Source organism: Ooceraea biroi, chromosome 10, assembly GCF_003672135.1.
Source record: "Ooceraea biroi isolate clonal line C1 chromosome 10, Obir_v5.4, whole genome shotgun sequence".
Taxonomy (NCBI): Eukaryota; Metazoa; Arthropoda; class Insecta; order Hymenoptera; family Formicidae; genus Ooceraea; species Ooceraea biroi.
Window position 1 is genome coordinate 7,990,428 of NC_039515.1, and position 21,778 is coordinate 8,012,205.

Here is a 21,778-nt window from a genome sequence, read left to right on the forward strand (position 1 = left end):
ACTCTTAGTACTGCATTATTTGTAACTCTACAGTGTAGATTTATTGGAGCGATGCGTCGGGGTCGCACTTCATGAATATTTTTATTAATATTTCATTTTTATTCAGGCATTTATTATATCGTCGGAGCGCAATGATCTCATTCCCGATACATCGATCCTCCCATTCATTCAATGCTGAAGCAACGTTACGGATCCATTCGCGCAAATTTTCAATTATTGAAAAATCCAAAATACGTTCTATTAATCATACTGTATAAATCAACTCATTCTTATCCATCAAGGCTTTAATTACCAATCCTTTAAGGATCTACAGTCGAAATTTTGCGCGTCAGATCTGCGACATCCGATACAAGGGAGATCTATACCCACACACGTGATCGAATACATACACACACAGGTGAACAACGTAGATGAGCGTAAAACAGCAACGGTGCAGCAACTCGCAGGCAAGCTGGATTCAAGCGAGAGCTTTAGGTTACTGGATCGCAGCCGGACGATCCAGATCGGGCCCGTGTCCCGCGCAGACCCGATCGCTTTACCTTCTCGATCAGATTGATCGTCGGCTCCAAGTCCATGCCAAAATCTATGAAGACCCACGTGATACCCTCGCGCTCGTACTCTTCCTGCTCGAGCACGAACATGTGATGGTTGAAGTACTGTTGCAGCTTCTCGTTGGTGAAGTTGATGCAGAGCTGCTCGAAGCTGTTGAACTGCATTGCGGTTCGGTTCATGCACCACGGCGCACACAGGCACACAGAGATAGATAGCGAGAGAAAGAGAAAAAATAGAAAGAGAAGAAACAGACAAAAGAAATAGGACAGGTATGTGCGGGAGAAAGAAAGAGATCAAGAGAGAGATGAGCAATTTCAAGACGCCCCATGTCCGAGTTGGCTGATCCTTCTGCTGGTCCTGGAACCTCTCGCGACACAGTTGAGGGTAGCGCGAAGAGAGAGATCACAGTTGAGCTCTTCAAGTTTTGAGTATCGATTAATCGGAGAAGATGGAAACTTGTCTCTCGATTTTAACTTTATGCGATTTGAAACAGCTAAAAGTAAATTATAATGTAAAAATGAGGAATATCTTAGAAAAAAATATTATGGCAAAGATACAATGTAAAATGTAATTTGTAATTTTGATCTTACGTATATTTAATGATCATTCATTGCAATCCTCGCGTTGACAAATCGCTCCACCTTTCAACTGACGCGACGAGAGGCGACGAGTAGTGCTCAAAGAGTGCGTAAAGTGCAACGGTGAGAAATAGAGAGTTAGTAGTAGTCGATCGAGCAGACAGAGAAACAAGACAGGAGCACATTCAGCTGAAATGTCTTGAGCGCGTATGCAATCTGGAGAAATCTTGGAGCCTCCTCTCAGGCCCACGATCTGTCGACCCCGTCCTGGCCGGGTGGTACCTTCTCGATCAGATCGATAGTCTGCTGGAGATCCATGCCGAAGTCAATGAACGTCCACTCAATGCCTTCGCGCTTGTATTCCTCTTGCTCGAGGATGAACATGTGGTGGTTGAAGAACTGCTGCAACTTCTCGTTGGTGAAGTTGATGCACAGCTGCTCGAAGCTGTTGAACTGCTCGACCGAGATGCGTAGATGGAGACGGACGGGGCCCATGCGAACGGGGAGTTTAAGCGAAGAACAGAGAAAAGAGAACAAAAGGCAGGAACAGCCGTCATTAGTGCTGTCTGATAATGGCGAGGAATAAGAAACGCTCGACCGATGACGTCGTAATTTTCATCGTTCGATTTGACTTCCGGGGCAGGGGGCCAAAGGGGAGACAAAGACTTATCGATGCCGGGATCAAGGGGGCGTTGATGGGGTGCATTCATGTGCCCCTGTGCGGAATTATTTTCGAAAGTGCGACAAGATTAAAAAGTTTTGGGAATTCGAATCATTTGACCAATTGATCATTCAATTAATGAAGTTAATTAGTTAAATTAAATACCGAATTAAATACTTAATATTCTTCAAATAAAAATCATAGGAAACAAACTTTTTCAAGTCTGTCACACGAATCGATGGGGAGACACTCATTTGTGCCGTTACACAGTGGATTTGTGTGGTATCGTGACAAACACTGACAGTACATTCGTTGTGTTAGATAAGTTTACTCTATTAATCGGATTTATTAATTGGATAAACTTCCACAGGGCGATAAGTTTTAGGATTGACACTCTATGTGTTTGTAGAGTTTGGAAGTGTAATTCTTGGGTCATTAGCACTAATTACCACTAATTATCTGTCGCTTAGCTGACTAATTATCATTAATTACTAATTTTTCAATTACTTTAATCTTGCAATAATTTCTCTTTCTATTTTAAAATTCACTGATTAATGCTACGTTCAGCGCTGTATTTCTTAATCATCGATCTTTCAAGTTTCTATTAAGACATCGATCGTCATGATATTAAAATGATACATTCATTGTGAGAATTTTTGTCTGATACCTTCCTATCTGCCGATTACGATTAATTGGAAACAATATACGCAAAATTTCAAGGCAAATTTCCAATTTTTCATCGAATCTCGATTTTCTTTTTTTTTCTTTCGGTTCGTTCCTTCATCCTTTCAGGATTGCGAACCGGACCCAGTGCTCTTCGAATCTTCGAAGAGGACACAATGTGTGGTTCATAGTGTCGTTCAAACCATTGAACGATTTTGCAGGGAGGTACATTCATCGTAAGCACGACATCAGTTTGTCGTTAACAGGGGTGTGACATAAGGGGCACGTAGTGGAAGGGACATTTCAGGTACTCGTATTAAGTACCTTCGGAAGTCGATCGGCGTCTCCATCATGGTCGAAAATCCGACTATGATGAGCACGTAAGCGTAATGTGACAATCCGCAAGCAACAGCAACGATTCGCTATTCAGGTCCTGGTCCTCGCGAAGTCCCAGAAATCGGCTCGTTCGCTCGCTCGTCTTCCGTGGAGCCGATGAGTAAACCTCGACACCTTGGCCTTGATTTATAACAATACCTTCTCGATCAGCTCGATACAAGCTAGCAAGTCCATGCCGAAGTCAATGAACACCCAATCGATGCCCTCCGTCTTGTACTCCTCTTGTTCGAGCACGAACATGTGGTGGTTGAAGAACTGCTGCAACTTCTCGTTGGTGAAGTTGATGCAGAGCTGCTCGAAGCCGTTGAACTGTCGTTTTTTACGACATGTGCGTGCGTGCGTAGGCGACAGGAGGCGGCGGACAGACGAAAGACAGAAAGAAACAGGGTAGGAAGAGGAGACAAAGGAGAGACAAAAATCATTTATCAATGAGACAAGTGCTTCGAGAAAATTGCAGTATCTGTTATAAAATATTTACAATAAAGAATGTCTGTGCCTTATGTGTTGTGTGTTGAATCTAACATCTCTGTCTGAACTTAATTGCGAGAGATGTAAAACTGTTCGAAGAAAAATTGTTAGGTGAGTGAAATTTTCTAATTGATTTCTGTGCTTTTTACAAGTGTGTGTATCATGGAAAGTAAATTGTATTTCACACATTTCTCAGATAAAAAAAACAAAAAAGTCTTATTTAACTAATTTTTACAATCTTTTCTGTTAATCTTTTGTTGACAAAAGTACTGAGTGTAGATTGTGTCTGTATTAAGATTTCTGGTTAATTATGTCTCTGACGCACTTCACAGGGAACTAGAATTGACTCAAATGCGAAATGAATGCTTGCTTGAAATGGACAAAACGAGAATGAGAACGAAAATGAGAGAGGAGGTGATTAAGAGGGAGATCAAGGTGAACAGAAGTGACTGACGAATATACAAGAAAACAGTGGACGATCACTTATATGTACTTAAATAAGCGTTAGTGTGGCGGTCTCCTCTGATCCGTGATAAATCGTCAGGGATTTCCGCGTGCTAGCAACTGTCTGAAAAATTCTCGTGTTGCATGTTATTCGTTCGTTACTCAGCTTTGCGCTGATCTTTTCTCTCAATTTCTTTTTCTCCCGGCCGGGATCCGTCAATCGGATCTTTGCTGGCCAGGATCGATCGATCCGTCGTCTTATTGTACCTTCTCGATCAGATCGATACATGCGAGCAGGTCCATGCCAAAATCTATGAAGGCCCACTCAATGCCCTCCTTCGTGTACTCCTCTTGTTCGAGGACGAACATGTGGTGGTTGAAGAACTGCTGCAGCTTCTCGTTGGTGAAGTTGATGCAGAGCTGCTCGAAGCTGTTGAACTGTTCGAGAGCAAGAAACAGGCATGCGTATGTCATATTCTTTCATTTTCCGCTTTTTCCTTCGCACCTTAACTTTGCGCCTTCATGGTGCTTTCGAGAATACTCTTGTCCTGTTTCTTTCGAAGGATTTTATACACACATCTACCATACATTGTAAAACTGCCCGAAGTTTCGTTACGAAAAGATCAATGCATATGCAAAAATATTTTTAATCTATATTTTCAAATGAAATATTTAAATAATGAAAATGCATTTTCTATCGCCAAATTTTTAATTTTTAATATTTTCCATTTTTTCTATACTAAATTTATTGATCTCTTCGGGATAAGAAAACAGATTCATGAGATTCATGTTTTATTATTATCGTCATCGAACCTCGGGCTGATCAAGTTCTTAAGAGAATCCATGGGATTTTATCTACAATATGTCCTCGTAACACGAATCGGTGGTGTAGCGCACCGTTTATAGGACAGAATCATATCAACCTCATCGCGAGATTGTTCATTCGGGTTTCGGGTTCAAACTTGTATCGAAGAATGTTGTTTGAGAATGTCAAATATACATGTGGGGTCCAATATTAGTCAACTGTTTAACTACTACTACTATTATCAACTGTGTCAATTACATTACAACGGGGAAACCACCATAAGAGGGTTCCTGTTCGATCCTGACCGCCCCTTTTGCTAATGGACAGTTAAACATACGTGACTTGGTTCAAAGGGGGAATAGTTAATCATTTGTACATCATATCTACTTTACGTGAGGTCCACTGTTTCGATTACGACAATGGGGAACAATCCCTTCGATTGTTGAATCAGAACTAATCCGTTACCTGATGCTGTCTCTCTTCGATCCGGATTGAGCGAGTGAGCGTTCGTCAGAATCTAAGAGCATGCTTCTCGACAAAAGATCTCTATCATTTATCTCTATCTATCAGATCATGCCTTTTTGATAAAATATTTTGGGGTTTTAATTCTTGGGATTTATAATTCTAGAGAAATTCCGCTACTTCTATGTGGACGGCTATTCCAAGAAAACTTCGAGGTAACAAGGCAGGAGTTCCGACATCATGCGTTTCTCACCGGGAGAATAAATAATCTACGAAGACTGATCCTAATAACAGCAAACGGTCGCACAAAGTAATCATCATTTCTAATCGACTAACACTAACTCAATTCTAGAACTGACAGAATATTAAAAAATAAAAGTAAGGAAATCATATCTAATATAAATTCACAAAACTATTCGGGGCAGGGGAGTTGAATAACTAAGTTTACGTTGGTGTTAACAGCATTCTGCAAGGAAGGACGTCTCGGTAAAACTGTTCTTTCAGTTACAAAGTTTTCTAAATATTTTTGAATTCATTCAGGGCAATAGAAGGCAATATAACATAATATCCTGGAGGATTTAACGAGACATCTCTCGATTCACGGAAGGGCTCCCGAAGGCAGTCCGAAGGGAACGATGACATCTAAAGGGCGACATCTAAAGTCTACGAGAATCTAAATTCTTTTTCTCTTGGAGGGATTAACGACTAACGAGAAGACCAACGAGCAGGGGAACTTATGGAGATCCCTTGCGACAAAGGCAAGGGAACCCACGGGAGATCTCCTAGAGAGATCAAGGGGGATCGTTCACCTTCTCGATCAGCTCGATACAAGCTAGCAAGTCCATGCCGAAGTCAATGAACTGCCAGACGATGCCCTCCTTCTTGTATTCCTCTTGCTCGAGCACGAACATGTGATGATTGAAAAATTGCTGCAACTTCTCGTTGGTGAAGTTGATGCAGAGCTGCTCGAAGCCATTGTACTGCGAGATCACCGAGGATAATCGAAATATAAATATATGGATAAATGGGGATTCTTCGACGACTACCTTGACAGAGATACGAAACGCCCTGGGAACCCCGATTCGCTTCTTGCGTGCGATTTCGAGTCTGCTTTCCTTTCGTACTTTCTTTCATCGTGAGGAAATGGTGAAGTTCGTGTAGATTGAAGGTGCGAAACGCTTGCTTGCATCTTCGTGTTTCTTTTCTTCTTTCGAGTCATTGATTTTCGCGATCACGTCGACGATTTTATTGAAAAATTTATCGGAGGAAGCTATGCGAAATACTTTTTAAAAAAAGTTGGTAGAAAACATTATCATTTTACAAGTTTTTCGGAGCGCCTTGTATATAACGATTACTGAATAAACCTTAATTAAATTGAATAAAACTTAACAATTACTGAATAAAAATAAAATTGTTTGTGACATCTTCATGCATTAAGAGTCCATTGACAATAAAAAACAGAACTATTTAAAATACCTTTGCAATATTTTGCGAATACTGTTGCAAAAGATTCCGGAGAAAATCGTCGACGATCAAGCTGGTGTGCAAATATATGTGTCTATATGTGCGTGGAAGGCGGCTCGAGGGAAACTTACGTCGAAGATCTCGAAACCGGCAATATCCAGCACACCGATGAAGTGCTGCCTCTTCTGCTTGGTGTCCAGGGTCTCGTTACACTTCTTCACCAGCCACTTGAACAGCCTGTCGAACATCGCCTTCGACATGGCGCCCACGGAGTAGGCTACCTGGTCCTTGTTACGACCCTGGGTGACGAACTCGTTACCGACCTTGATCCTTGGTTTCAGCAAGTTCTTGTAAAGATCGGCACAGTCGCAGCCAAGCAGCTTGGCCACGCGATCACCCTCCTGAAATACGAAGCGTTCTCATTATGATTATGAGCGATTATTTGTTGTTTCATAATCAATTATTCCTTGCAACATTATTTTTTCTTATCACACATTTTCTCCTCTACTGTGAAAAGTGCATATAAAATAAAAGAAGCTAATAAAATGAAAACCTCTCGTTTTCTGTACAACAGTTTTAGCCTTGTATAAAAATTATTTGAAGCTCGTACCTCAGTGCCATCGGCCTCAGCCTGTTCCTCACGACCCCTCTGCTTGAACTTCATACCACCCATGTGCATGACAGCCGCGGTGATTTTATAGATGTCATCCTTCTCCTCCTGGGTGAAGCCCAGCACATCGAAAGCTTGCTGTTATCAGAAGACACAACGTTAAATCTTCATCCCGTCGATCTTTTCGCATCAGAGGTCTAGTTCCGTATTACGAGAACTCGATTCGCAAAATATATGTATTACCAATTTCTTTTGAAATATGTTGATTTCTTTTAGAATCCTTTTAGAAATTTTTATAAGTATTTAGAAGAATTAATAAAGAATGCAAAAATTTTGAACGGAATGATTTGGTTGTCCAGTGCAAATCGAATCTAGAGAAAAGATTATTAAGAAAAAAAAACGACTCCTTGGATTCCTCTGACGCGATCTTTTAATTATCAGTATTTTTTTTATACAAATTGGACATGAACGAGCGGCAGTTAATGGAAGCACACGAGGACGTCACAAATAGCGTTACGTTTGCGATGTGCGACGAACGATCAGTGCAATCTATTAGATTGCGAATCGTTATAGCCTCGCACTTCGTAAGCTGTAAGACAAAGAGACAAAGACAAAGGCAGAGAGAAAGCAAGAGACAGAGATGAAGCGAAAGAAAAGTCAGCGTGAAGCTTGCAGCGCGATTTCACCATTGTCGATTAAGTTAAATTTCCATTAGATTAATCAAGAGAAGCTTATTTCTTTTTCAATATCATATTTTTAAAAAGATCAATAGATCGACATTTTCTATTTAATTCCATTTTTATAATAATCTATTAAGAAATAAGCGAATTTTATGAATATTGATTGATCATGACCTTTAGATTGATTGATCTTTTGTCAATTAAATCGGAATCAAAATCGATCAACATTGAAAATGGGAACTTCAATCTTAATTTTAATCTTAAAATCGACTGGTGAAACTGGAAACGTTCTATTGCGCCAGCAGCGAGCTGACAAGCGGAAGCAGAGCTCGTGTTACGTGGCGGTGGCTCCATTTCGCTGAGCTCCGACGTGACTCAACACCGTCTACATGATCTCTCTCAGGACCACGAAGTGCTAGAAGAAGAGCAAGAAGAAGAAGAAGAAGATCTGACGAAGTCACGAGCAGGATCTCTAGATCGTGCTCGTTTGCGAGGTGCCTTCGTGATAAAGAGGGACAAAAGTCGCTCTTCAGGGTCAGCCCTGGACGATTTCTTGTGCGTGCGAACGGCGGCCGCACTTGCTCCGTACCCTCTCGCTCCTTCGAGGGCGCAATTAAGATAGCTTCTCCTTTACGATCTCGATCGGTGAAGAATCGCTTCCTCGAGGTTGCATCTTTGAACGAATCTACCAAAGTTTCAACCTGAGGAAGTGCTTTCAACGGGAACCAAAGAACTACCGAAGGGCAGGGGAATAACAAGGGATCGCTAGCTACTGGGATACTACGTTGGAAAAAGATAAAAGTATCGGAGTATTGTTGTACCTCACGATCAGAGCGGAAAAGAATTTCTTTTTCTTGACATTTTTGAAGTCTCTCCAGGTTAAAGTATTGGAGTCGGTATCAAAAGGGAATCAACACTACTGGAAGTGTTTGAGAATACTATGTACATGGTAGCTATGCGGATTCCGATAATGGAGCAATCAGAATGTAAAAAGTAACATAGAAAATTGGATGACAATTAATTTATTATATCAGAGTAATAATTCCTTTGCTTCATTAATCGGTATTATTCGTATTCTCTGATACTGATCAAGATTTGGATCAAAAAACAACAGCGATGTCAATTGTCAAGAAGTTCATTATCTTTCTCATTAAAAAAAAGATAAATTAATATTTATTTTTTTATTATTTCTCATTATTATAAATTTTGTTTAAAATTTTCAAATGTTCAAGAAAGCAGATTAAATTAAATCGACATCACCGATACAGGAAGTGGAGAGTTCATATACAAAAATGAGATACGAGGTCAAATTTTTATGGGGGAGAACATTCTCCTTTCACGATCGGGGTGAGACCTAAGGACTTACGTCCGTCAGTAAACACTCCTCGCCGTCGTCGACGTTGGGGATCGTGATCTTTCCTTGAGATACGTTGACATACTCGTATATGTTGTTGGACAAGAAACATATGTCTGCGAAGCAGTTTGAAAAAAATAATATAACATTTGCAGTTTTAAATCTTTTCAGTGTCTTTATATTCAAAGTCATCTGTGATCATCGATCCTCGATCCTCGATCCAATCCATAGTTCTTGATCCGCTGCGATCACCGTTTCGTGAAAATGTTTTTCTTTTCTCCGTTTGAAAAATTCTTCTAATCTTTTTAACGAGAAAATTTTACACAAGATGACAGTTGAGTCTCCTAAAGAGTGAGGGATCTCTTCAGAGATTACTTCGGCAATTGTGAACACGCGTTTTCAACAGCCTGGCATGTAAGGGGTGGATGGTACAATAAGTGTCAAATGGGCATATCGGGGAGCGGGTAAACGGGGGCGATCGGTTCCTATCACATTTTGAAAAGATGTCTTCTTCAACGCGAGGAAGCCTCGCGCCCCCAGTCTCCCCGCGCCCCGATTACGGCGGCGAGCAGCTTTCGCAGGCGGGGAGCGAGGGGGTGGCGAATCCTCGGCCGTACATCAGCACCACCTTGCTCGTCGTTCGAGAAAAAATCGAAGAAAAAAATTGCTTTCTATAGATTATGTTAAAATTTAAAATTAAATTAAACATTTACTAAAAAAGAAAGAAAAAAATAAATATCGTAGCTTATTGTTAAAATGAATGAAATTAATAATTAAACATGAAAAACCATCGCTATATACAATTACATGTCTCTTAAAAATCTTTAACAGCTTTCGTACTAATTTTGTTCATTCACAAGATTCTCTTAAAATGTTTTTTCAAAATGACAAAAAGCAATAGAGAATTCATATCGTTAACTTAACGACAAGCCAAGGGGGTGTGAATTTACGCCGAGATCGAAGGCACCCTGGGGGCTGGACTTACGTCCGTTGCTTCCATGTCCTCGCCGTCGTTGACCCCCGGAATTCTGGTCTTACCCTGGCTAATGTACCAGTAGTCGCCGATCCGGTTGCTCAGCATGGTCGTTTCTGTGTTAGTTCGTTTCTTTTCTCAACCATGTGCTCGGTGTCCCTCCGATAAACGTTCACACACGATCTTGCGATCGATCAAGCGAACGATCGCGACCACCGTCGAAATCTCAAATCGTTTTTTGTAATCACCACACAGATAATGCATTCATTATTTAAAAAAAATGTTTCTTTCAATCGACATAATTTGATTCACAATTACTTTATCATCGAATCGATACGAGATCGCGAGCTATTTGATTTACATTTAATTGATGTTTAATTTCATCATTAACATGATTGTTAATTCGAATAAATTTGGACATTGTAAATCGAAAGCGAAATCGGAGTCGTCGGTGTTCGCGACGATCTGCAGAAGTGACATAGCAAGTTATTGGCGGCGCGTAATCGCTGAAAGAATGACAGAGAGCGATAGAAAGAGAAAGAAGAAGTAGAAGAGAAAAAATGAAAGATAGAGAGAAGAGAAAGAAGAGAAGAGGTGATGCAGATGTCCGTGTCTCGGCGTGTGATGCTGCAAAAATGTGTTCGTTAATTGTGCGGCACATTGAAGACAGCTGAAATGGAAAATAGAAGAACAGAGAGAAAGAGAAAGAGAGAGAAGAGAGACAGAAGTAGCACATAGAAAAAGAGAGAATAATGGCACAAATAAAGTCACACGACAAACTACAGAATATGTACAGATAAAAGCTGATACAGCTACAAAATTTACGAAAAGTATCATCACTCCGTGCAGTATTTGAGGAGCGATGATGCTTTCCCAAAAGCGGAATCACTGTGTGTACGGGAAGGCGACAGAGAACCTTGTGCTCAGAGAGTTGGACCAGCGAGCTTTGAGAACAATCATTCAAGAGTCGGAAGTCAAAAATTCTTTTGCCAATTAATTATAATTAATTTCAAAAGTAACTATGTAATCATGTCAAATAAATGTATTCATAAAAGAATAAAAATGGAATTATAACAAACAAACTAATAAAAAGAAGAGTAGGTATGCAAAACAAACTATTTTATAAAACTGTTTCTTACAATTGTCTTTTAATAGCAAAATGTGAAGGATAAATAATTTTGAGAATGAAACAAAAAGAAAGCTACATATTTAAATTTATCTACGTATTATTACTTTTGTACTTAATAATGATGCATTTTTGCTATAAATTACGTGGTAGTATGTAACAACGATATAAAGAATCAAATAAAATGAATAGTCCGAATGAAAAATAAAAGCTTTTGAGAATTAGTCCCTTTCTTTCTTCAACTTGACGCGATAAAGCGTCGTCGATGATGTGATTATTCAATCATCGCCAGCTGGTCCATTGCACTTACATCGGTAACCAAAAGCTCCTCGCCATCATCGAGGCCGGGAATCGTCGTTTTGCCTTGCGACACAAAGTGGTAGTCGTTGATGTTGTTGGACAGCAGGCACATCTCTACAGGGTGGAGTAGAAAGAAAAAAACATGCGGGTGGTTAAAACAATCGATGGTAGACCATGCTTCCTGGTGGCTTTCCATCGTTCTACATGAAGGTGAGACCTATCTACAAGGAATACGTGAACCTTCGCGAGTCCCGCGGGTTCTCTCAACTAGTTTCAGAGGGAAGATACTAGTAGATGTACATACTGAGCAAGGTTCAGACAAGAGACGTGATGGAGCCCTGTGCTCATCAGGGGTTACGCGACGAGCGAACCATCGAATCGCCTTACGTTCTTCGAAACATAAGATTTTTAAACTAATATTTTTAATTCAAAGGTAATTTCCTTTCCTCTTTCTTTGAATTTTGTGTTAATATCTGAAAAATAATATTAACGTAAATCTCTCTTGCAAATTACTGCGAAATTATCTATGTAAATTTTCTGTAAAATATTGATTTTGTTTTAGTGAATTTTGTTGGATCTTGATATTAAAATTTCTGAAAGTTTCTTCGATTCTTCTCCGGCAATTCCAAAATGGTTTTCTCGTCCACGACACCAACGTCGATATTCAAAATACTCGCTACTCAATACAAAATACTCGGTCTAATATGTTTTACGTATATTTCTACAGTATAGCTCTGCAGAATACCGCTATTCCGTCTCTGCGTATTGTGCCTTCCTAGGACGGTGAAATTATGTACAAAATGTCCCAGTTTTCGCAGCGGAGAGCGTCTACCATACCAACACACTATTCTACGAGAGATACGTGTCTGCTACCAATCGTATTTCCATCTTAGGACATAATATAATCTTGTGTAAAGAAAATTTTATTTTAATCAAATCCAGTTTCTTCGAATTTACATTCAATTATAATACTTCCCACTAAACATTGACCACAAATATATTGATTAAACATTAAATTGTATCGCGCCGTTATAAAAACTTGAGAGAATCGATTGTGTGACTGACACGTTTCTCTCGATGACGCCTCGCGCTAGAGGTGTTGCTGATTGCCTGCTGCAGTGTTCTTCCAGGCAACGGATGTACGGTTAATTCACGAAAACCATCGGCTGATCTAAACTATTGTGTCTAAGGGATGTCATGTACAGAGGGAGGATTAAAGATTAACGAGAGGGCGAGAACCCTGCGACATTCGTCATCGTCAGGTCCTTACGTCGGTCAGCAGACACTCCTCGCCGTCGTCGACGTTCGGGATCGTCGTCTTGCCTTGAGATACGAAGTAGTAATCGTTGATGTTGTTCGATAGCAGGCACATGTCTATTTGGAAGGAGGATAATTCGATGATGAGATCTTTCGTGATGGTGCGAGGAGGACGAGTGCGGAATCCTCCTCGGAAAGCGGTTATCGCATTCTGAATACGCAATTTGGAACTGCGAGTCCCTTCTTTTCCTACGGATTATTCTCCGTAGGATTTTAACATCCGTCTCACCTTCTTGAGTTCTGCTCGATCCTAATTCCGCTATTTCTAATCCCGACGAGAGCGCTCGCAAGCTCATAAAATAATCGCTACCTCGAGAAAATTAATTCCTCTTAACGAAAGTAGTTAATTATATATTTAATTATTATATCCTCAATATTACAAGATAATATTACTTATTTTTTGCTGATATTATTGAGAATCTGTATCAATCATAATTATAAATTATAATAGCAATTAATTTCGATTAGGTTTTTACAAATACAAATAAATATATTAAATGTATTAATTAAAAATTGATTTCTAATAGAATTTTATTTTAAAATTAATAGCTCGTATATTTTCTGCAGTATATATAACTTATTTTCCGAGGCAGCGATAATTTGTCGGTGCGATCCTTGAGGAAAGAGACTTTATAATTTATGGGAATTGATGAACGAGATGAATCCTATTCACGTATTGATTGCACTTTCTTTCTCGCGCGGAACATCGATGACCTTACCCTTCAATCCCTTGACTGAACCGGACATGATCTGGTAGAAGATGTGGTAAGAACGCTCGAGAGTCTGTTGGGAGATGACACGGGCCTTCTCCAGCAGATCTGTACAAAGGAGAAGATTCTTTTCAATACATTGTACTTGAGAGAAAGATTTCATACGTTTGTATCGAGATACAAAAGGCGTAAGGAAATATTTCCACGCTCTTTGCCTTTAATAAGAACAGAATTAATAAATAAAAATAAAATAATTGCCTTAAGAGAATTGGCGCAGCTGACTTTAAATTTAAGTTATTAAAGATAGTGGCAACACACTTAGGAGATTGATGCTAAAATAAAAATAATGTCGCATTTCTTTATCTCGAATGTAAAATTTCATCGCGAGCAGAATTATGCACGCAAAAAGCCATTGCGCGCTGAATAACGTCGTTTATAGCGCGGAATTGAGTGAAGAAACCGAGTCATGCAGTGACGCGAGCGGTTCAAGCCAAACGAAACGAAACGTCGACGCGGTTGCAAAAATAACCGAATGAGAAGCGACCGACAGTGTATGAGCCATTCGAAGCCAATTGCGCCTTCATGACGTACGCTGACACACTGACGATAATAAAATGCGTTCCATCACTCCGTCACCTTGACGTGATCATTAAACACCGGTCGCTCAATTGCGCAAAAGATTAACAAATGGTTGAAGTTATCCGATAACTTCCTTCTCGAAAAATGCAACGAATTGCTTAGTTTAAAACAAGAAATTGATACTCACAGGTCTCAATATCGGCACCAGCCAGTTTCCCGGAGGGACCAAAGTGAATACGGATGAATTTACCCTATTCGAGACAGACGAAAACGTAATTAATGAAATTAATCAAGTAAATTAAAATCGAGGCGGATTGATAGGTGAAATTTAATTCAATAAGCCTTGAATTTATGTTGTGTTTATATAAAAATTATAATATCTATAACATCTATATAAAGAATTACGAATTCTTTAATGCAAAGGAAATGCAACTATTGTACAATCAAATTAATCACATCTATTGTAGATGTCAAAACCGAGATTCCAGAATTGAAACAATTCTGCCCTGAAACATTAAATTTGAAACGAAATTTCGAGACTAAAATAGTTATAAAATATTTAAAAAGTATTATGAAAAACAATTATTATTAATTATACTTTAATATTATAAAAACACAAATAAAAATTATGTATTTCTCAATTCGAGTAAAACGCATTTCCATGCAGCTGCTCGCTTGCGTCTAAACTTTCCCGGCCGCTATTAAAACTTCCACGCACGCAATCGTTTATCTTGGCCAAATATAGTAATGGCCACTTCGCCCTGTTTCGTTACCGGGCGTTAAAATAGAAGCGCACTTACGAAACGAGAGGAGTTGTCGTTACGGACGGTCTTGGCGTTACCGAACGCCTCCAGGACAGGATTGGTCTGGACGACCTGGTCTTCCAGGGAGCCCTTCTTCTTATTTGGGTCGTCCTTCTCCTTCTTGGTCGAGGCACCGACGGTGGCGAAGTACGCGATTACCTTTTTCGTGTTCTCAGTCTTTCCGGCACCAGACTCACCGGTAATCAGCATAGACTGGTTCTCGTTATCTGTGGAGTGCAAAATACACGGATTTCACATAGTGCATACGATTACTAAGAATAAAAAAAATTCAGATCTTTTGCGGAACATTCTGTTTCGAAATAAATGAAAAAATACTGTTTTAGTGTCTACTTGATCTAACAACATATTTTATTCTTAAGATATTAAGCCAAATCGATTTTCAATACGTAAAAGCATAACGCGACCTCTTTCTATTTGCATTGAATATACTTTTGTTCATAAATTTTGTTCATTTTGGTTCGTAATTATACTATATTAATACGTACTGGTGAGCATGTTGACGTAAGCTCCATCGGAAATGGCGAAGATGTGCGGCGGCACCTCGCTACGCCTCTTGCCACGGTATAATTTGGCGCATCTATGGGTGTACACGGGGAATCTTTTGTAGGGATTGATAGCCACGCAGAACAGGCCAGAGTAGGTCTATAAAAGAGATTGACTGTTTAAAGATCAATCAACATGCAGGATTAATCAGGAGTTCGAACTACGTTCCATGGCTCGGCCGGTCTCTACGGTTCGCCAGAACGAAGATCTGCAGATCCTGAGACTCATATCACGAAAGATATATCCCAGACGAATTTTGGCTATTAAAATTTGCAAAAACCAACAAGAAAGTATTATAAATCTTTAAGTGTAAGATTACAATTAAAATGGGATTCCAAAATTCGAATAGCCAAAATTTGTTTATATAGTATATCGTCGATAATGACAGATTACTGTGTCATCAAAATCTTCATTTCAACAAAAATAATTATTAAAATACAGATAATTCGGATTATTATTTTAAATTTAACTACAAAAAGAGAGATTGGAAATTATAAATAAATCCATATGTACATTAATATGGCATAAATTTTTTATATGAGTAATAAATCTTTCGATTTGGTATATTAATCCTACAATATCGACGACATTCACAAAAATCTATACTACATAAATAAGATACAAATATATACTACATAAATAAGATAAAAATCTATACTACATCAATAAGATAAAAATGAAAACATTATTTGAACGCCGATGCAGGAGTCCATCTCTCATCGTAGCGAATGCAACTCGCGTCTCGAGACGAGAGCATCCTTCGAGATCTCCACTTTGTGAGCACGTGGATCCTGGAGCGCACTCAGTTAAACACAATAGATAGAATAGGACGGGAAATTAAGACGGAGAGATAGAAAAATTCGATCGCATACTTGGTGCGAGTTGAAACGAAGAAAATGTCACGAGTAATAAGCGTTTCCCGGCAAGAAACTCGGCGAAGCCGAGTGAATAGTGAATAGTATCCCTCGCTTGACATTTTCTCAATTTGAAGAAAGTACCAAATTGATGATCGAGTCGAAATCATCAATTCGGAACAGAAAAGGGAACATTTTCCAATCCAAGAGAAGATCACGTCGCGACACGTCATTGTGTTTTGTGACGACGTCATTCTTTCATAAAAGGAAGAGAAAAGAAAAAATCATGCATCTCCCGATAATAAAAATATATAGCGACTAGAAAAAGATTATAAAAATATTAATAAAAAAGATACTAGAAGCTAGAAGACGTCGCGCGGCACGTCATGGTGCTTTCTAGCGACATCATCTTTACCTATATAAAAAAGAAAAAATCAAAAATCAATCAAAATTCAATATGTAAAAAAGAAAATCCATGCATTCTACAAAATTATGGAGATGATGAGAAAATCTCTTCTTGAAAGAGAAGGATCGTCGACGAAGAAGTCGTCGCGACTTCGCGACGATGCTCCTAAAGAAACCTTCGTGCATCCTGGCGAGTTCTTCATCGCGGATGACAAAGGATGTAAAGCAAGAGGAGGAGAATGCCTACAGAATGTCGCGGGACGCGTCCTAGCGTTTTGAGCGACAAATTACGGCCCTTCGGAAAGCGCCGTGAAACTTTTCAGAAGGCAAGGAGAAGAAGACACTTGAGGCCAGACAAAGCCAGACAAGTCGTCCTCGTTCCCCGGCAAGAGAGAAGAAGAGCAGGCAAGGGTGGTGGCGAACATCTCTCCGTCGCGAACGCGGAGCCTTACGTAGATGAGCTTGGCGTAGTAACGTTGCTTCAAGTTGTGGAGGACCGAAGCATCGTTGAGGTAGGTCAGATTCGACATGTCCTCGGCCTTCTCGTACTTTGGCGGGTTCACCTGTTGTAGCTGGTCCTTCTTGAAGTCCTTGGTCTGTCGCGGCGGGGGAAAGAAAAGAAAAGAGGGCGATTAGAGACGTGCACGTGGCGGTCAACTTACGTAGATCAGTTTGCCGTAGTAACGCTGCTTCAGGTTGTGCAACACCGATGCCTCGTTCAGGTAAGTCAGATCGGCCATGTCCTCGGCCTTCTCGAATTTCGGCGGGTTCACTTGGGACAGCTGGTCCTTGCGGAACTGTTTCGTCTGCGCGAGCATTCGGAGTTTTCTCTTTTTTCTATTTTTCTTTTTTCTATTTTCGATCGAGTTTCTTTTCGTTTTGTCAACGGTATCGATCGCGGCGCGGTCGATTTCTTAATACTGAACGCGATGGAATAGAAAACATCCCGGAGTTTGCGTGAGATACTTATTCGTCCGATGTATTTTATGTTGCATTAAATTAGAGATCTTTTGCTTTAGATTTGCAAGAACGAAATTAAAAGAAGATCGAATAAAATTGACAAGAAATAACAGAACTTAAAGTAATAAATCTTCAATTTTGTATTATAGATTGTTATTTCATCAACATTAATAATGTGTTTTCAATCATTTAATATTAAAAACATTTTTGAAATATTTGATGGATTATAATAGTTGTCGAAGATTCCGTAATTATTTTCTCAAATGGAAATGAAAGAAAAGAATAATAATAAACAGATTTCATCAAAAATTAAATATCCATTAAATTTGTTGCGTAATCAAATCGATCTATCAAGTTATTGTCTCGTACTTGTATATAATTTGCTCCGGAATGTCTTTCTTCCGCTTGAATACTTTTTGGCAATTAAATTCGCTCATCCGTAATTCTACGATTATTCTCACCGCATGTCAAATATTCTTACTGATTATCTATTTCATAAGAATATATCATAAGAGTACATGCACTAAAATGTAGCAGCGTTAACAGATCTCTAATATAAGAAACTACGATCTATTACCTTCGATATACTTACAATTTGCCGCAGCAACTCTTACACTATATTAAACTAAGTTTTAAACGTATACGAATATATTATACAATCAATGCCAAATGAACATTTCCGTTGCACTTGCATCGCGACTATACTTCCTATTGTTCTCGATTACTTCGATTCTCTATTCTCGATGGAATAATGCTACCAAGAAAATCAAGACAATCAAAATTAAATGTAATTATTACGTGCACAATTATCATTTAATTATCACGGATATTTCAGATATCAACGGAAATGTTTAAATACATGTTATTTAATTTCCAAAGATTTAATTCCTTCGAAACCAAAATGGAAGAGAATAGGAAGGGCCGGCAAGCGTGGACTGTGCCAGAAATCTCGACAAGAAGTGGAAAGAGACGGGACAATTTTTTTCTCCACGGTCGTATTGCGTAAAGAGGCTTTTTGGCAACTGCCGGTGACACCTCTCTCTCTTTCTCTTCTCTCTTTCTCTGTCGTTCTCTTGGTTCTCTTCATCTTGCGGGCGCATCTCTTTCTCTCTTTCTCTTTAAACGGGCTCCGCTCGCGGTTGCTGCTCTAAAAATACGTTAACCCGCGTTTCGAGAAGTGGCGTTGCGGCATATTATTATGCTAGGCGCTGGCCACGGCGATGCTAACAATAGCGTTTAGGCTAACGGTCAAAGCGAGGCGACAGGGTTTGCTGAACCGTTATGTAACTGACGGTTACACGGGGATGCGGATATCGGGGCCGTTTGTGCGAGAATGCCCCGAGATCAAAATTCGGGCCTGGCACGCGAAAATAGCGGTGACGCTTTCCTCGGAATCGCAAGAAAACCGGAAAAGAGCAGCGATCTCGTACTGACGTCGGGCGAGCTCGAAAGCGTCGTGTATGCGATTAATGAAATAAAAATTCTTGATAAAATGTTATCAAAAAATTACCTCGAAACGTCAACGAAATGCGACTGACGTAGAATCCGAGGAATTTATGACGCACAGTGCGAGGTGTATTTATCCTACAGACGCGAAATGACGAGGATGAATCGCGAGTGGTGAAAATAGAAGCTATTGACGCGGATAATGGGATTATGTAACTATATGTGCTTTGGAAATTTAATCTTGAAGAATAGTATTGAAGAAATATACAATTGATAAAAAATATAATTGATAAAAGAAGGCAGACAGAGCAAGAGAGAAAGAGAAAATATGTCCGTCTTTTTCAAACAAGATTGCAGATTAATAAAAATATTTCAAGAAATGTAGTAGAAAGGTGTTCTCTACTTTGGCCCTTCCTTTGCCTGTCAATACCGAAGTCGGAACATTTTGGAAGCTTTTTCTAATGACACACACAGCAATTCTAATCAATTAATATCCGTCGAAAAGTCAAGAATATAATTCGATCGATATCAATCATACGTCTCCCTTTCGCTATGAAAAATCTCTATTTTTCAAAAATTAAGTTTACAGCAGATTTTTTCGCCGCGAAAACAGGGCGTCCTGAAAATTCCGAGACATTTTGTTTTCGCGGGCGGATGTCGTGGTTTATTTCCATTGGTGGCGCGGAGGAACGGACAGCCGCCTCTTTTACGTAATGCGCTTTTTGACAGGCCTCAAGCTCAAGCGAGGAGGCTTTATTTCCGTCTGAAAAGAAAGCCTACGCTTTCGGGCGGCCGGGTGACAGAAGGCTACGAGCCACCGACGAGCACTCGCACTCGCGGCCGGTTTTCCGTTCTCCGAAAATAGACCGCCCCAGCGAGATCGCCCCGTTCCTCCCCCTTCTTTTTATATATATATAGAAGCGAGCACACAGGGCTCCCCCCTCTCTTTCTATCTTTCTCTTGATTCTTAGTCGGACGAGCCGGCTAAAAAATCGCCAAAGCGGAGGGAGAGATCGTACCTCGGTCCTTCCATGGCGATCGATGAAAATCGCCGTGCCGTAAACAGACGCCCCCTCCCGCCGCCCACATGTTGTCCACCCCGAAAATCTGTGCGAGCGAACGAATTTATCCGGCAAAATCGGAACGCGCGTCGGCACCTTTCTCGAGGCTTTACGAGCACGCACGTTTTTCCGACGTAATCGCGCTCTCGAAAAGTGTTACGTCACTTTCGGGATCTGGTTCGAAAAAGAGAGTCAGGTTGAATTTAAATAACATTAAACGGCAAGGCTGACGACGAGGTTTGAGAAGATTGACAGTAGAAAAGGAAGACGTATGAACAGACAGACCGGTAATCGTTTTGGCAATAGTAGTATTTCCGTATTTTTAAATAGGTAATTATAGACTTTATATTATATAGACTTCCTATATAAAATATAGAAAGAACTGTAAAAGCATTAAGTCGAAATATCAACAAAATATCGCGATTACACAAATTAAGCAATTTTTACTCTATTAAAGCTAAAGTTTTAAATAAATATCATATTTAGTATTTTTATAATATGTGACACCTAAGTTGTGAAACGGATACTGGTAAATTGTACCTTATAAAGAATTTCGCGAATATTGTTACTCCAGTAATTTTGAAACATTGAATAAATTCTGGCATTGATCTCTAATAGTATCACTATATATAAAAATAAACGATATACGTTATTTTTTCAAACTCATAATATTTTCATTATAAAATTACTCCCAATGAGATGTAAATGCAATTATAGGAGTTTGCAGCACCGAATATAGTTATTTCAATTCAAGAATTCAAATATAATTCAATACTTTTTTTACTCAATATCCGGAACTATTAATTAATTAACCATAAAAAGATTAACCATATAATCCTGAATTTCGGACATTAGATTGTTCGAATAATGGCCGATTCTACCAAGACGAAATCTTTCGCTCAAGACCATTTTATCATTTTTCCAGAAATCACTGCTGTCACCATTGAGTAAAAAGACGTAATGCACAATTCCATTAATTATAATTCTTTTTTACTTTGTTTCTAAATAAAGTTGCTCAAAAAACACCGACATTGCTCATCGGCCATTAATTGTCGAGCAATCCGTGGTCACTTCATGGGTGAATAACGTCGCGAGGGAGAAAAGGTCACGAAAAGAGGTGCAAGTAGATTACGGAGTACACACCTCGCCGCCAGGCAAGCCGACGCTGACGACATCGCCCTTGGTGGCTTTGATCTCACCAAGAAGATAGCCCTCCTTCTCGTCGGGCACCCAGCATGCCTTCTTCGCGTCGTAGGGTTTTGTCTGATCGATCCTCTTCTGCTCGAGGGAGACGAAGAGGTACGGGGTTGGATCGGGATCCTCTCCCTCCTGGGGCTTCGGAGCTGGCATCTTCGGCTCTTCTTCCGGGCTCTACTCGCGTGAAACTGATGCCGTGGCACTCACGGGCTCCCTCGTGAGGTTCTCACTTCTTCTTTCGGTAGAAGGGGAGGACTGGATCCTCTTCTTCCTGTCGTTTGCCTTCGGGGCTTGTTGTTGGTTCGGCGGCGGACGGACTACTTCTGGCGGCACGTTCTGGGCGGCC

At 39.9% G+C, this 21,778-nt stretch overlaps 2 protein-coding genes across 21 annotated transcripts in view; both read right to left on the bottom strand.

The window, feature by feature from the left end:
- The window catches only part of LOC105283737 (myosin heavy chain, muscle), a 42,658-nt gene extending 20,880 nt beyond the window's left edge, over positions 1-21,778 (bottom strand). For 3 of the 20 annotated variants that reach the window (XM_026972814.1, XM_011346741.3, XM_011346734.3), the window contains exons 1-10: positions 21,379-21,778; positions 17,221-17,364; positions 15,452-15,608; positions 14,943-15,172; positions 14,330-14,393; positions 13,573-13,671; positions 11,547-11,650; positions 7,104-7,241; positions 6,625-6,894; positions 4,030-4,200 (exon numbers count right to left, since the gene is read on the bottom strand). In XM_026972814.1, coding sequence (XP_026828615.1) covers positions 4,030-4,200; positions 6,625-6,894; positions 7,104-7,241; positions 11,547-11,650; positions 13,573-13,671; positions 14,330-14,393; positions 14,943-15,172; positions 15,452-15,608; positions 17,221-17,364; positions 21,379-21,585 — 1,584 coding nt within the window. In that variant the 5' untranslated portion in view covers positions 21,586-21,778. Of the gene's footprint in view, positions 1-1,412; positions 1,584-2,988; positions 3,160-4,029; positions 4,201-6,624; positions 6,895-7,103; positions 7,242-11,546; positions 11,651-12,806; positions 12,911-13,572; positions 13,672-14,329; positions 14,394-14,942; positions 15,173-15,451; positions 15,609-17,220; positions 17,365-17,430; positions 17,575-21,378 lie in introns of all 20 variants that reach the window. The other 17 variants (XM_011346747.3, XM_011346737.3, XM_011346746.3 and 14 more) reach the window with 11 other exon arrangements.
- LOC113562692 (myosin-7-like) lies at positions 106-1,406 on the bottom strand. Its single transcript, XM_026972816.1, has one exon. It carries the CDS (start codon positions 729-731, stop codon positions 471-473), a length of 261 nt encoding a protein of 86 aa, XP_026828617.1. The 5' UTR covers positions 732-1,406; the 3' UTR covers positions 106-470.